Here is a 15739-nt window from a genome sequence, read left to right as displayed (position 1 = left end):
TTGATCGCATTCAATCTCCAGGTTGTCCAATATGATGTAATCAAGCTCCCACCCTGTCTCACACTGTTAATCTTTTTGATGTGAGCAACCCTCCCCAAATCATATTGATAGAATATCCAGTATGACCCATGACCCTTAGAAAAAAACAAAGATATTTCTTTCAGGCATAAAATTTCTAGAGCTTAGGCTTTACCTCCCAGAAGCTAAGGGCTTCTGGGGAAATGTTAAATTGTTTACTACATAGTCATACCTTTTATTTCTTTTTCTTCTCTTATTGCATAGACAAGGAGTGTCAGGGCAAGATTGAGTAGACTTGGTGCAAAAAGACATCTTTGTCTTGTTTTTAGATCCTACCTTGATCTTAAGGGAGGAGCATTCAGTTTGTCTTTCAAGAACTTTGTTTCATCCAAGTTGTTACATGTATGGCATAAATTTGCTCATGATATTCTCTCATTTTCCTTTTAATGTACGTAGGGCCTCACCATTCCCTGTATTGATTTGTATCTTCTACTGCCCTCCTTTCTTTGCTTGATCACTCTACCTAGGGTCTAGTGAACTTTTCAAAGAACCAGTTTTTTTATTTCATTGACTTTTCTTTTTTCTCCTTCTCTCTCTCTCTCTCTCTCCCTCTCTCTCTCAAGACTAATTATTTAGAAGGACAGAGAGAGAAAGAGAGCACAGAGTGGGGGGGAAGGGGCAGAGGGAGAAACAATCTCCAGCAGAGTCTGCACTGAGCATGGAGCCCATCTTGGGGCTTGATCTCAGAACTCTGAGATCTCAGAAGCTCAAATGACTGAGCCACCCAGGTGCCTCTTTTTTCTCTTTTATTTGTTGCTTTGTTTTCTATTCCATTGGCTCCTGCTTTTGTTATTACTATTTCCTTTCTTCTGTTCACTTTAGGTTAGATTTTTCCCTCTTTCTAATTCCTCTATGTAGAAATTAGATCATTGGCGACTATTTTCTTACATAAGCATTTAGTGCTATAAATTTCCCTCTAATTGCTTGAACATCTACCAAAATATTGATATGTTGGGTTTCAGTCACAATGTTTTCTAATTTCCTTTGTGATTTCTTCTTTAACTCATGAGCTGAATCATGAGAAGTGAGCTGTTTGATTTATAGAAATTTGGAGCTAATCCAGATGTTTCATTTTTGTGCATTTCTCAATTCCCCCATTGTTCTCATTGAGAAAAACACTAAAGAAAATCAGAGAAGAAATAAGAATTTTTTTACACTTATTTTTATATCTTTTAACATTTACAACTAGTGTATATGAAGTTTTGTCTCCTTCGTTAAGCTTAGTTTATCTTTGTTTTGCTGACCAAAAATAAATTGAAACTTTTTTTTTAATGCCAAATTTTAAATTGGGTAGTTTTTATTCCATAAGACATAACTCAATGCAATGCCACAAGGTGTAGTATATTTATTTCTTATATATCCATTTTATAAGATAAATATTTATAAATAAATTTCTGCCATAATTTATCATACCAATATTTCTAACTTAAAAAGGAAGGAAATTTCCTATTCATTTTAGCAATAATTAAATCAGGTAATTAAAATTGGGTTTCTCATATGAATGCAATTTTTTAAATCACTAGATTAATGTTCAACAACTGACCACAGTTTATTAACACAGTGTTAGAGTTCTTTTTAGCCATTTTGCAAAGTAAAGCTCTTTATTCCAAATACTTAGCAAAAATATTAGTTTTAATGTTCAATTCTTCAGGGAACAAACAGCTACTGTGTTGAAAATCTTCCATGCTCAGTTTTCCGAAATCTCTTTTTTTTCCCCAGTTGTGTTTATTCCAGTGTATTCTATCACACACTGTCTCTAGCAGTTCTTTTTTAGTTTAGCGTTGTTTTGTAATTTTAAAAATAAACTCAAATGGATTTATTTATTTAATGGGAAAAAAATACTGAGAATTATTCTGCTATTTCAAAACCAGATAGTGTCAACACTGTCTTTCAGCAGATTTACATGTCATTTGTTGGCTCAAAGGATTAATTTAGCATTAAGTTGGTAAGAAGTAAATTTAGCCACAAGAGGTAGCACCAGATGTACTTAGCTCACAAAGAGTAATAAATTTGTGTCCTCTGTAATATAATCAGGATTGAGTGAGTTTGATTAAGAAACAGTCGGGACACCTGGATGGCTCAGCGATTGAGCGTCTGCCTGGGCTCAGGGTGTGATCCTGGGATCCTGGATCAAGTCCCCCATTGGGCTCCCTGTGGGGAGCCTGCTTCTCCCTTTGCCTGTCTCTCTGCTTCTCTCTCTCTCTCTCTCTCTCATAAATAAATCTTTAAAAAAAAAAAAAGACTACCATCACCAACAACCATGGTCTGTATAGACAGTGGTAATAGCAGGTGGAGCCAACATTGTTCCATACATTAAATAGAAGTCTATTTGACACTAATAGTGTTTGAAAACAGGATTATGAGAATAGGGTTCATATCATACTAGCACAGCATCAGACTTGAACTTCCAATTGCATAGACTTTAACCTACCAAAAACCTAATTCCTTTCTTCCCTAATCCTTTCCTAACATCTAGCATTACCATTGATACCTCAATCTTCTTATCACTGGGGTGGGGGGCTCCATAGAATAATATTCTATCCTCCACCCTAGAATGTGAATGCTATTCAGTTGGGGTTCTTTATCTCAGCTAAAAGTTGATTATATTCTTCCTTCCTTCTAAACAAAAATGATAATTTTGAAAACCGTGAACAGTGTTTCACTTATTTATGTGGAATCTCCATGGAGCCATTTTTTGTCATGGTTTCCCCAGATTTGAAAAAGTCTTAGACAGTAGATAACTGAATTTTGTGACCCATACCTTTTGAATGATTTTGCCATGACCGATAATAGATTGTTTCTTACAGGTTTCTATTTGATTTTGTTTACAGAAATGGGGCAGAATGTTTCTTTAAGTTGTCTTTACTAAAATCGCTGCTACTTGGTGGCTCCTGTGGTACATTATACAGTTGAGTTCTGAACAAGGCAGGAGTTAGGGGCACCAACCCCCTGTGCATACAACTTTTGACTCCCTCAGGACTACTATTAACAGTAAGCCTTCCTGATAGCAGAAACAGTTGATTAATAGATATTTTATATATGTATTATATGCTGTATTCTTACAATAAAGTAAACTAGAGAAAATAAAATGCTAATAAGAAGATCATAAGGAAGAGAAAAAATAATTACAGTGCTGTATCTTATATATGGGGAAAATATTGGACCGTGCAGTCTAAATTCATGTTTTTCAAGAGTCAACCGTATATTGGAAATAGAATAGTACTGAATTAACCTGAGCTGAAGTCTTCACCTGCAATTAACTCCTACTTTTCTGAACATCAATTTTCCCTTCATGGATAAAATGAGAAGTATTGAATACACTGTCTCCATAGTACCTGTCAAGGTCGAAATATTTATGATTCTGTGGCATGGGAGCATTTATGACCAGTCAATCCTACAGGATTGATGGCCATAAGAACAAATTTTTCAGAGAAAATGTGCTCAGCTTCTGTTCTGTATTTATTCTCTATCAAAAAAAAAAGTTTTCCTTAGAGCCTCACATTGGCTGTGGAGCATGATGAAGTCAACTCTCGTTGCCAAGCTAAGAGCAAAGTAAAGCTTTGGGTGGCTAGATCATGAAGACCCCCAGAAGCCCAAACTCCCTGGGCTTCATTTGAATGAAAAGAACCTTCCATGTTCTGTACTCTTCTTCTTACCAGATCCCTGGTGTTTGATCTGAACATGATTTAATCAAATCAAGTCAGAAAGGGGAGCATGACATAACAACAAACCAATATAAGCATAGGCAGTGTTGAGGTATCAGCCCAGCAAGCCTGTGCCCTGCACTTATAATTTAATAGTTGCCCATTAAGGATGAAAGCAGGGATCCCTGGGTGGCGCAGCGGTTTGGCGCCTGCCTTTGGCCCAGGGCGTGATCCTGGAGACCCGGGATCGAATCCCACATCGGGCTCCTGGTGCATGGAGCCTGCTTCTCCCTCTGCCTATGTCTCTGCCTCTCTGCCTCTCTCTCTCTCTCTCTCTCTCTCTGTGACTTTCATAAATTAATTAATTAATTAATTTAAAAAAAGGATGAAAGCAAAGGTTTTTGTAATATAGTAGCATTTATGTGGGTTGTCAATTTAAAAAATATACTTCTTCCACACACCCCCAGAAGACAATGCAGCCAAATTAACTTTGATCAAGATCATTTGAGATGTTTTCCAATAATTTGTGGTATACAATCCAAAGAGTTTATCATAATTTTCCAGATGAGAAAATAGGGACACATAGAAATTAAATTACTTGCCCTTGGGTCAGTATTTAGTCCAATAAATTTTGCTTCGTCCTTGAGAAAGAGATTACTCAGAGGCAAAAATAAAGATAGTATTTGATGTTGCTAGAGGCTGCATTAATTACTGATGCCCTTAAAGGGGCATTTGAGACATCTGATTGCCGAGAGAGATTCTCTGTTGAAGTTACTTTTAGCTAAGGTCTAGGAATTCTTTTAAAGATACTTTCACCTAAAAATTGCTAGAAAAAAAAAAAGCATTGTTCTTTTGAGAAGTATCCTTTTGAAGATTATACAAAAATAACAATTTGGTTTGGAACCAGTTTTTAATGTAGAATAATGCCATGTAGTGCCTTGCATTCAGCCAGTGCTCACTAGGTGTAAATTACAGGCAAAAATATCTATGTGTTAATATCCTATTACATGATTACATCATTTAAGTGTCTCTCAGCCTTGAGTTATCTAGAAGACAACTCTAGAACTTAATCAGGCTTTATTTTGGCTCCTGGCCTAGCCTTGAGGGAGGTATGGCTGCATTAAGGGAAAACCAAAGAAATCTAAGTAGGAATATACAAGTGACCACTTTTCTGCTCTGAAGTATTTAATACAAAACTACATTTCTTCACAACCCAATGTTTAACACAACACAAAACTCTAGACTTTTATCCACAAAAAAAGTCCCATTTCTTGACATGACTTAAGGTAGGGAGTATATGTCCTATACACACACACAGTCTTACACTTACACAGGACCTATAGATAGATGTGTACATTTATACGTATATATGTTAAATTATCCATCTCAAATCAGAAAGACTCTCTGCTCTCCCTCCTAGTGCTCAAGAGGTGAAATGCTATAAAATAGTCCACCTCTGAGCTAGGTATTAAAAGCCTCCAGTGGATGTTTCAGATCCTTTGCTATTCCTTTAGTTATTTTACTGATCATCAGTTTTAATACCTTTTTCCATATAAGCAATATCTGTTCAAGTAAATTGCAGGCCACTTTTTCTCATTGCTGTTAGCATCCTGTACACTAGTGAACCATTCTTTACTGTGTCATCATCAGCAATTAACAAAACATTCCATGTTTCAGAGTATCCCACCCTCCGCAGATTGTTTTGCCCATTCATAACTGGGAGCCAGAAGAGGAGCCCCGCAAAGAGGAAGGAATTGGTCCACTGGTGGAACATATTTATGAGGTAGCTTTTATCTATCTTAAAGTTGTGTTAGGAGTTTACTCTTATGCTCTTTACCAATAAACTCTTCATAGTATTTTAAAAGACACCAATCTAAGATCTAAGCTGTATATACTGCTTGGATTTGTGCTGTTATGCTATCATATTGCAGTGGGGAGGGGGGGAGTACAGTATGAGTCACTTGCTTTCTAGTGATGAGAGTCATTATGTAGTGAGAATATTTTATCTTGTTACTATTCCCTTTTAAATGTTCCTTATTTCCTCTTTTTTTAATCTTTAATGTACAGCTTAAGCATAAAAATGACTAGCTCCCTAGACTTTATTTTGCTTCTTCCTACATTTTCAAATATCCTTAAAACCTACACATCTCTTAAAATAAAGGTCACCAACCAGAAGGTAACAGACAGAGAAAAATTTATGGAGTATTCACTATTGTACAAAAAAACCCACACACATATAACACAAACACACACACACACACACACACACAGAGGAATAACTTATTCTGAGATTTGAAATAGTCTGTTGATTAGTAAAATATTTTCCAGAAGCAAACCAGCAGCTCATGAAAAGCCATCTTCTGTTTGAGGCCCGTTCTTCTGTACTGCTCTCTGTCCTTCTCCTATGTAACACACTCCACTGACCTAATAATTCTGACTGTGACTTTCATCTGAAGCTACAAGGGACATGACTAACATACTCAAAGGTTAACAATGAAGTCATTTCAAAACTGATGAGCTGTTTACATATGGGGAAAGAAGTGTCAGCTCCTGCACAGCATCAACATGAAAACCTCTGTCATCTGCCCAACCTGTGGTTCAGAATCAGAAGCCCCATCCAAAGCTGGATCAAAGCTTTGCCCTAAGCTCTCTTGATAGCAAAAGGATAACAGAGTCCCCAAGGCCACTCAGATTAAGAACCTGGCTAGAAAAAAATGCTGTTGAATAATTTATTAAACCTTGTGTGCACCACTCTGCTTAAGAATGGTGAAACCTCAAAGTTTGCAAACATATTCAAAGTCAATCATTCTCAGGGCAGCCCTGCTTCTAATCTTAGCATAAACGGATCATAAAATTTTAGGGTAATAATCAGTGGTGACAAAAGCAATCATCACATGTTCCCTATGTGCTATCCTCATGTCTCAAAATATACTGTTACCAGTGGATGCCATGTTGCTTTGATAATGTGAATTAAATGAGCCACCTAATAAGCAAAACCAAATTATAAATTGTTTTATTGATCATTATAATTATCAGAACTGTGGAGGAAAAAAAGACAAAAGTATCCTGCCGGCTTTGAAGTGAATTTTCAAAACCACAATAAATTTAAATACATTTGGTGATTTTTCCCAAGCTGTTTTGGTGTCCTGTGAGTACAAGATTCATGTGTTTAAAATGCTCATCTCTTTATGAGATTTGGCCTCTCTTTCTTTGAGATCCACTGATTAAAACAGAAGGAGCTCAGCTTTGAAATGTGTACTTGAAGTGAACTGTGCTGAGCCTGGGCCATCTTTGGCATTTGATGGATAACTATTTTTCCAGGGGGTGAAAGAAAGTGCATCCCATATGGTTGCAATTGGCAAGTCAGTAGTCAGGAAGAAGGCAGATTTCAATGTAAAGAACAAATAACTAGTTTTGAAAGCATATAATTAAAATTGCATTTCTAGCACTGTGATGAAATTAATATATATTTAAGGTAAACATCACAATTACCAGACATGGTTAATGTGGTCTTTGCTAAGGAAGTCTGCCCTTAGAGGTTCCCAGAATGAAGAGTCTTCTCTGAGCATCAGCACTTATTGCTTTTGGAGCTCCTCTTGCTTACATCGATTCTATTTTCCAATGCCACCATCACGGCCCAGATACATTAAAACCAAACACACCTGTCTTTTAGAATGGGTACAAAATACATGGAGTTTGATTTCATCTTCCTGTTTTGTGTTGTGCCATTACTTGACATGTTCCTTGTTTATAGCTGCACAATATTGGACCAAGTACCATCAGCGACACCCTTCTGGAGGTGGGCTGGCCATTCTCTGCCCGGGACGAATTTCTCCTCTACATTTTTCATGTCCAAACTCTGGGACCTCTACGGTGTCAAACAAATCCTGATATTAACCCACAGGATATAAAGGTAGGAGCCTGGTCTAACTGGTTGTTTTGCTTATTTTTTATGATAAGGAAAAAAATTAAAACTGTGGCTTATATTTTTTAAGGCAAAGTAATTATAAGTTATTTTGGAGATAATCTATCAGGCTTTTTCTTTTAATTTTATGGTTAAAATGCCAGACCTAGGGGCGCCTGGGTGGCTCGATTGGTTAAGTATCTGCCTTTGGCTCTGGTCCCAGGGTACTGGGATTGAGCCCCCGCATTGGTCCCCCTGCACAGGGGGGAGTCTGCTTCTCTGTCTCCCTCTGCCCCTCCCGCACCTCTCTCTCTCTCTCAGATAAATAAAATCTTTTTGAAAATGCCAGACCTAACTTAAAATGTCACTCCTAGAAAACTTAAATTTCTCCTGGTTTCATTGTTCATGGTAACCTGTCACTTATTTAGCCTACTTTAATAGGTATCTTTTGCATATGGTTTGACTAGCAGCACAAATCAAACCAAAATCATAAATAGACACGTCATGTTTTGGAGAATTCATACAAAATGCTATTTTTAGAGTCCTTTTGGTACATTGCCAAAAGATAGAAGGATCTTTGCCAAGTGGGCTTTTCCAGATGTTGCCAATACTAAGTGGAGAAATGCGATAATTTGCCAAAGGCCATCTCAGTGCCCCCGAGAACCCCTAGACGGGAAATTTCTGGATCACATTCTTTAGTGCAGCTTATAGAGAAGCTGTGAGCAGTGCTTCTCAGATTCTTAAGCTTATCCAATCACCTGGGGTCTGTTAAGAGGCAGGGTCTGGGGGACCTAAAACTCAGCCTCTCTACAATCCCCACCTGCCATCCACGCTGCTTTTCTGGTCACAGACTCGCCAGGAGCTCAAGTGTCCAAGGAGCTGATGATCCCTTTCAGATTAAGATCCAAATCTGGCTTTAAGTTTCTTCTGGGAAGAAAGGAACATAATTAGCATAACCCTTGAAAATGTCACATTTGAATGGAGAGAAAAAAAAACCTTTTAACCAGATGTTATCCTCAAAAGAGAACTTTATTTAAGAATCGACATTGTCTAGTAGCTCAGGGAGACAGTGTCTCTATTAGAAATGGAGCAAAGGGCAGGCTTCATGAAATACTAACTCAACCATTTGGAACACGGGTCTGCCTCTACTCTAACTGCAGGCACTGGGACATTGCCAGTTATGAAACGCTTTCTTCTTCAACCCAACATGCCTTTTATTCCAAGAGAGGAAGACTAAAAGGGATTCAGTATTAAAGGATTTATAGGACAAGTCTCTTTCTTTATGAGGAAATAATAAATAAAGTCACTTGTATTCCACAAAATTATTTCAAATACTTCCTCCCTGGAAAATTTTTTGTCCATTTCCTCTCTCCTTTGGTTCTTCATTGAGATGATTTTAATATCCTCAAGGATTATAAAATAACATCTTCTGGGGCCCCTGGGTGACTCAATCAGTTAAGTGTCTGACTTTGTGATCTCAGGGTCCTGAGATCGAGCCCCACATCGGGCTCCACCCTCAGCAGGGAGTTTGCTTCTCCCTCTCCTTCTGCCCCTCCCCTTGCTGGTGCTCCCTCTGTCTCTCTTTCAAATAAATAAAATCTTTTTAAAAAATTTAAAAAGCAAAAATAGCATCTTCAAAGGGAATGTATTAATATTGAAGCAATTAAAGCTTTCACATGTCCTATGGTTAAAGGTTTCTCTCCTTCAGATTCTTGGAGCACAGACACCTAGGGAAGTTCTAAACTCTGGAGTTGAATGTTTGCTTTATATCCAACACTATGTATGTTCATAGATACTATGTAACTTGTGTGAAATTCATCATGTTGGTTGTGAATTCTTTTTTCTTTGCTGCAGTTTAATAGTCATTTACAGGAAGGATACCAAGAGATCACTTGCCTTAAACATTGACAGATTCATGCAAACTGGGTGTTGGTAGCCATTAGGCACCTGCAGTCCCTACCACCCGGGTATTCTTTGAAGTATAGACTTATATAAAAAATATAAGGCTAGTAATCTTTAAAATGAGACTTAAACTCTCAATTTATAAATTTGTAAAACCCAATTTGTGGAAATTGAATATAAGAAGATTTGATTACAATGTGAAGGGGTAGCTCGCCAAAATGACAAATGATAACAATAAATGAACTCTTGAAATTCGGAATAATGAAAAACTTGAAATGTTTTTACTTTCAGGTCCTCTAAGCACTTCTACTTACATTTAGTGTGTAGAACCCAGAGAGTCAAAAAGAGATTTTTATCAATAAATAAGTTTTTAAAATTAATTATCAGTATGTTTTATATAAGTAGCTACCAACAAATTGAGAGTACTTGAAAATTATTTTCTTCTTAGGACATTAATTTATTGGTGAAGTTCCTATAAATATACTTGGAAATTTATTTTCTTCCTAGATAATACAAAGCTAAACAGTCTATTCTCTGTCTTAAATATGAATTGGAAATTAGTAAAGAACAAATTATTTACTCTATCTAGTTTATCTATCTTCTAGAATAGATCTGAGAAATTTTTTTAACTTAGGTATCAATTTCAGATTCTTACATCAAAGCTGATTACTGGGGTTTTTTAACCCATTTCACCCATTTTTAACCCATTTGGGTTAAAAAATATTTAACCCAAATATTTTAGATATTTAAAAATAAATATACTTTTAAAAAATATAGATACCTAAACATCTAGCTTTTTAAAAAAAAAAACTTAATTCTTTAAGAAGCAGAGAAAGGGTAGGTTTAATAAAAGGAAAAAAGGAGGCAAAATACATTCCTATAGGCAAAAAGTAAATCCTACTATTCAATCTTATTATCCACTAAGATCAAATTCCTTATGATTTGATTCTACAACTTCTTTACAAACAGAATGCCTCTTGAAACATCTACATCTATGAGCAGGTCTACAAGTCCTTTCTGAGGATTCTCTAGTGACCACTGGACAAACCACCAAAATATCCCAGGCCAGCTGTGGGCCTCTGAGAGGGTAGACTGCCACCTCAGCTCTCCCAAGTATCCTCTGGAGGATTTTCAAGTTCCCCACATTTGCTTCTACAGCCAATCAACTGATTTCCTCACAGCAAAATTCTTTCTTTTTGGGTCACATCTTTTTTGTCATTTCCCCATATATATCCTCATTTTTTTTTTCTCAACCAATGGAAGTAGCTCTCTACTTCACTGCTCCTTTGCAGCTCTTACCAATGTCTAAGGGAATGTGCTGATGAAAAAGCAATTGTCCAAATTTCCTTAGAGGCATTTTCTCAGCCATCTGCTCTAAGGAAAGAATGCCACCAACACTAAAACCTTTGAAATTTCCTGAATATTCCCTGCAAAATCCCACATCTCAAAATAATTTCTCATATCCACCTAATTAAACCTGCTAGCATTTAATAGAACTAATGTATTTAACACAATGTGTTTTTTTTAATTACTCAGCAACCTCTTGGCTTTACTTTTTATTATGAATGCATAGTTTTACTCATCAAAGCCATATTGTTGATAAAGTAGGGTTTTTTGTGGGCTGGCCTGAAAACTGAGCCACAATTTAAAAGATTGCCTCTAAAGACAAATGTATCCTGAGTGCCAAACATCTAGCCTAAAATCTTCCGAAATACAACCCAGCTATAAATTCAACAGGCATCCCAAATGCGACTCTCCTCACATAGGCCTTCAACTTCTGAACGGGACTCACTTTTCACAGTGGTGACTGGTACAGCTGAGTTATCTATCCCTCCAAGGTATGAAGAGCAGATTGCCTTGGACAGCCACCACCGTGATCAGAGGAAATAGTGGGCAAAAGTTCTTACTCACACCCACCTCACTCACTGCCTAAATACAGAGCATCAGTGGCTAAATTGGAGACATAACTTGGATGCCACTAGAAGTTTATGAGTTTTTTTAATAGTTGCCTCTTATCAGGCTTCATGGGGATTCACTTAACCTGCTTTGTTGACACTGTTCCAACACCCCAGTGTGAACAGAAATAGGAGCATGCACAGGTGATGGGGTTCAAGAAAAGGGAGTGAGCCACACAGCCTCTTGAAGTACCCAGTGCAGGCAAGCCAGAGAGCGGGACAGGGCCTTGGGTACATTCGCTTCTGCTTTCATTTCACCTCCCAGTGAAATGATTGCTGTGCTTGGTTTTCTGTTCCTCCCATGATGGTTTCACTTCACGAGGTTCATTTCTCTGCCTTCTATGAACGAAGGGGCAGAAGCAGATGGCCATGAAGGTTCTGGCTCCGGGCTTCAGAGAAAAGGATTTTAATGTGGCGATTCCTGCACATTCTACCATCGAAAACATTGTGAAACATTCAACTGTCTGCAGCATTCTGACCAATCCATTAAATCTAATTCATTCCAGATCCTCCTTGAAATAAAATTTTAGAGTTGGATAAAGTATTTCTCAACCATTCTAAGGCAGTAAAATGATTTCAAACTATCCATTATCCTATTTGGGTAGACTTTATCCTGGAGGTTGGAGAGTCCTCCAGACAGGCGATGATCCCTAGATAAGATGTACTTGAAAAAGCCAACACTAGTTAGAAACCAAAGCTGCATAAAGAGTGAAGGATTTTTTTTTTTTTTAAGTTGGCAAGATTTCATCATGGACAGCCAAGTGTAAGAAGCGGGAGAGAGGGCTGTGGAATTTCAGGCTGTACCCAGGATGGGAGGACCAGCGAGGTGCTGGCCTCAACACACACAGGATCCCAGTACCACATTCTGGGCGCCCACTCAAGAAAGGAGCCCGGGGTACAAATGATCTGATAGGGGCTAGATTAGGGTGGTAGACAAGAGAGAAGCCAATGTTGTGTGGAGAATGGGCTTTGGAGCCATGGAAAGCAGGAGGTTACAACTGTCTCAAACAAGACCATTCTCACAGGAAGCCCAAATTGCAACCAGATAGTACAAACATGGAAGCAGAAACACAGGGACCATCCATCAAGGATTATAGTCCTGCAACTAGTTTTGGGGGGGTGGGGGTTTGTGTTTGTTTTGTTTTTTTTTCAAAATTGGTGAACACAGACTGTGGCTTGGCTTGCCTTGGCTTGCCTTGGCTTGACTTAGCAAATTTGCATAGTTTTGTCTTACCCTTGAGAGAATTCTTTTCCTTCAAAACTGCCTCCATTTAATTACTGTTTTTTCTTAATTCAGAATGCAGGGACACTTGTTATAGCTCCCGACCCACTTGCATTCTCTGTCTCTTTCTCCATTTCTCTTTCTCTCTTACATGCACCCCCTGATAAAGGACTTTCATTCACTTTTTATTTTTAACAGTGCCTATTGGTCCAATTTTCAGCCACCAAAGGGCTTACACTCTCCAGGGTCAGTTTCTCTTTGCCTTATCTTCTCTTTAAGATGGTCTTCAGGTTCTCATGGAAATTTTAAAATGTAAGAACACATCTCCAACAACTAACAGAAGCTTCAAAATCACCAACAGAGAGAATCTATTATTTTTTCAGGATGTTAAAAAAAAAAGTGTGTGTTTTTTTTTCCTCTCCTGACAAATCCTTCACATTTATATCTTGAAGAAAATGACATGGTAGCCCAACCTCCTATGATTGTCTCTACTCCCATTTAATTATAGACAAAGAATTACCTGAGGAAAAGTCTGCCATCTATTGTGTATTAGGAATACCTGAAATCCAAAGACAAATCACAAAAAACAAGATGAGGATAGTATGTGTTGTGTTTGTTCAGGTTCAAAGAACCTTTAATCTCATTGCACCCAACTATTTTCTTCAAAAGTTGCATTTTCACCAGTATTGCACATTCCAGCTATGCAGTATCTCTTTAACTCATAAATTTAAACTTACCCAGAGTGAAGAGTTTGGTCAAGAGTCATGCAAATAGGAAACTCCTGTTGGAGTCAAAATCTGAGTAGCAGCTGGGGAAGAACCATATTTACTAACAATGATTTCCTTAATGCAGAAAGGAGCAGTTTTCCAATTGTTCTGAGGAAGATACTTGAGTGTTTACCAGCAGCTTCTCAGAGCACTTAGCAAATTGTTTTCTGAACTGAATGCCTGCCTAAGACGGGTGCTAAGAGGCCCTCACCTCTCAGGGTTTCAGATTAAGGAAAAACATGACCCGTGGGTTCATGATCAGTTGTGAAAGAAGCTCCAAGAGTTCATCTAGAAAACAGGCTGTAACTCTTGTTTACATTTCTTGGATAAGTTCATCCTTGTTTTTTAGTTTTTGTTCATTTTGCTTTTTGGTTTTTTTGTTTTGTTTTAGATTCTGAAATAATTTCTGGAATGCCACTTTAGAAAACTGGTTTGTAAGCCATTCGAAGACTTTCTCAGTGTGGTGGTTGGGAGGGACATTCCTCTATCTGTAAAACAATATTACGAAAAGAAAGAAGCATGTTTTATCAACCCCTGCTGTGTAATACGTTCATTCTCTGGCTCAGAGTAAGCCCTCTGAGACTGCTCATAATATTTGTAAATGATAATGGACCAGCGGCCACCACAAATGTGTTCTTTATCTGTACACAAGCTGCATCTGATGCCATCACACAGGAAGCTGAAGAGTTGTCTTCTCTTTGGGCTATTATTTTCCTACTACTACAGGAACAAAGGAACATTCCATAGGTCCTTCCAGTATCTTTTCCCCTGTAGTTTGGTTAGATAGAGTTAACTCTGTAACATATCTCCCAGGGACCTATATAAAAAAAAGAAATTACACATGAAAATATCAAAGCAAAAACTATACATACACACACATAAAATATATAAAGGAATCTTAGAGATCTTCACAATTTTCTATCTCAATTCAAATTTTAATCTTATAAGAGCTTTTCTCTCAGATTGTCCACCACTGGGTATGCTTGAGCATCTCTTTGGCTGGCACTCCTTCCCTACCACAGTCCTGGACTGTTCCAGCATCCGTGGGGCTGGTCTGCACCTCACAATCCATGTAGTTCAACAGCCCAGTGCTGTGAACATCACTTCTAGTCACCCTGTCCCTAAAGTGTTTAAGTCAACATCCAAGCCTCCAATGCAATCTCCTATTTTTATAACTTTCTCACTTCCTCTGTCCACAAGACCTTCTCTTCTTTGATGTGAAAACTTTCTATTAGTTAGCTCACCCACCTGACTCTCAAGACTGCCTTTGGCCTGACTTTCTTTCCTGACAAGTCTGGATTCCATGATGAGTCGGTTGAAATGCTCTTTTACAGGTTATCTTACTTAACCTCCCTTCCCCTCTATCCTTTCAAGTTCCTGCTCCATAAATCTCGATCAGGTACAGTCCCATAATTTGGCTTCTCTGCCCCTTCACCTGAAGGTACCAGGACACATCGATGGTGGGAAGTGCTCACTGGACATCCAGCATCTGGAGGAGCCCCTCTGCCATCCTGATGACCCCCCTAGCAGTTTCTTCATTGGCTTCTCCAAACCTTCACTACTGTTTTCAGACTTCCTATCCAGCCTCTCTGGCATCACTGTTAGCAGATGACCTTACAGCAAGAGAATCTTCAAAGGATCCTTTTCGCCATCCCAAATCCCAACCCCCACCACACACACACACACATCTAATTGTCTCTTTCTCATCCTCAAATCCTACCCAATACTTTGAGAGGAAGGAAAGGTCTTCTTCCGATTCCAAATTTAACTTTGCTACATCAAGTATCCCATTTGCTATATTTTCAAGCTCTTCCTCTCTGCTGGTTCCCTCCTTGGACCCCAGAAACTTAGTTAAATTTCCTGCTTCTTCAAAACAATAAGCAAATGACTTGGATCCGAATCTTCTTCCAAGAATGAGCCCCTATTCCCTTTCATGTTTAGCCATACTCTACTTGTTATCCCTGCTTTCTTATTTCTCTTTTACTAAAAAACCATAAATACATTCCAAAAAAATATACCACCCATACATACCCCCTCACACACTTCCAATACAACCCCCACCCTCCTCCCCAAAAAACCAAACCAAAATACCACCCCAAACATAACCACCCCCCCACAATCCCCAAACAAAACAACCCCCCACCATACACAACTCCAACCATCACCAAACCCCCCAACAACACTTCACCCCTTATTTCACTTTTACAAAATCATCACTAACTTTCTATTCAATTTCTCAATCTCATCTACTATTTACATCCATTCCT

General features: G+C 38.1%; 1 protein-coding gene across 1 annotated transcript in view; it reads left to right on the top strand.

Annotated features, from left to right (window-relative positions):
* The window catches only part of ITGA8 (integrin subunit alpha 8), a 171830-nt gene that overhangs the window by 126902 nt on the left and 29189 nt on the right, over positions 1–15739 (top strand). Inside the window, exons 24-25 of the mRNA XM_055332378.1 lie at positions 5400–5505; positions 7477–7635. Coding sequence (XP_055188353.1) covers positions 5400–5505; positions 7477–7635 — 265 coding nt within the window. The remainder of the gene's footprint in view (positions 1–5399; positions 5506–7476; positions 7636–15739) is intronic.

The sequence above is a fragment of the Nyctereutes procyonoides genome, unplaced genomic scaffold (genome assembly GCF_905146905.1).
Source record: "Nyctereutes procyonoides isolate TBG_1078 unplaced genomic scaffold, NYPRO_anot_genome, whole genome shotgun sequence".
NCBI lineage: Eukaryota > Metazoa > Chordata > Mammalia > Carnivora > Canidae > Nyctereutes > Nyctereutes procyonoides.
Note: the sequence above shows the minus strand (reverse complement) of the source record. Positions and strands in the feature narration are given on the sequence as shown.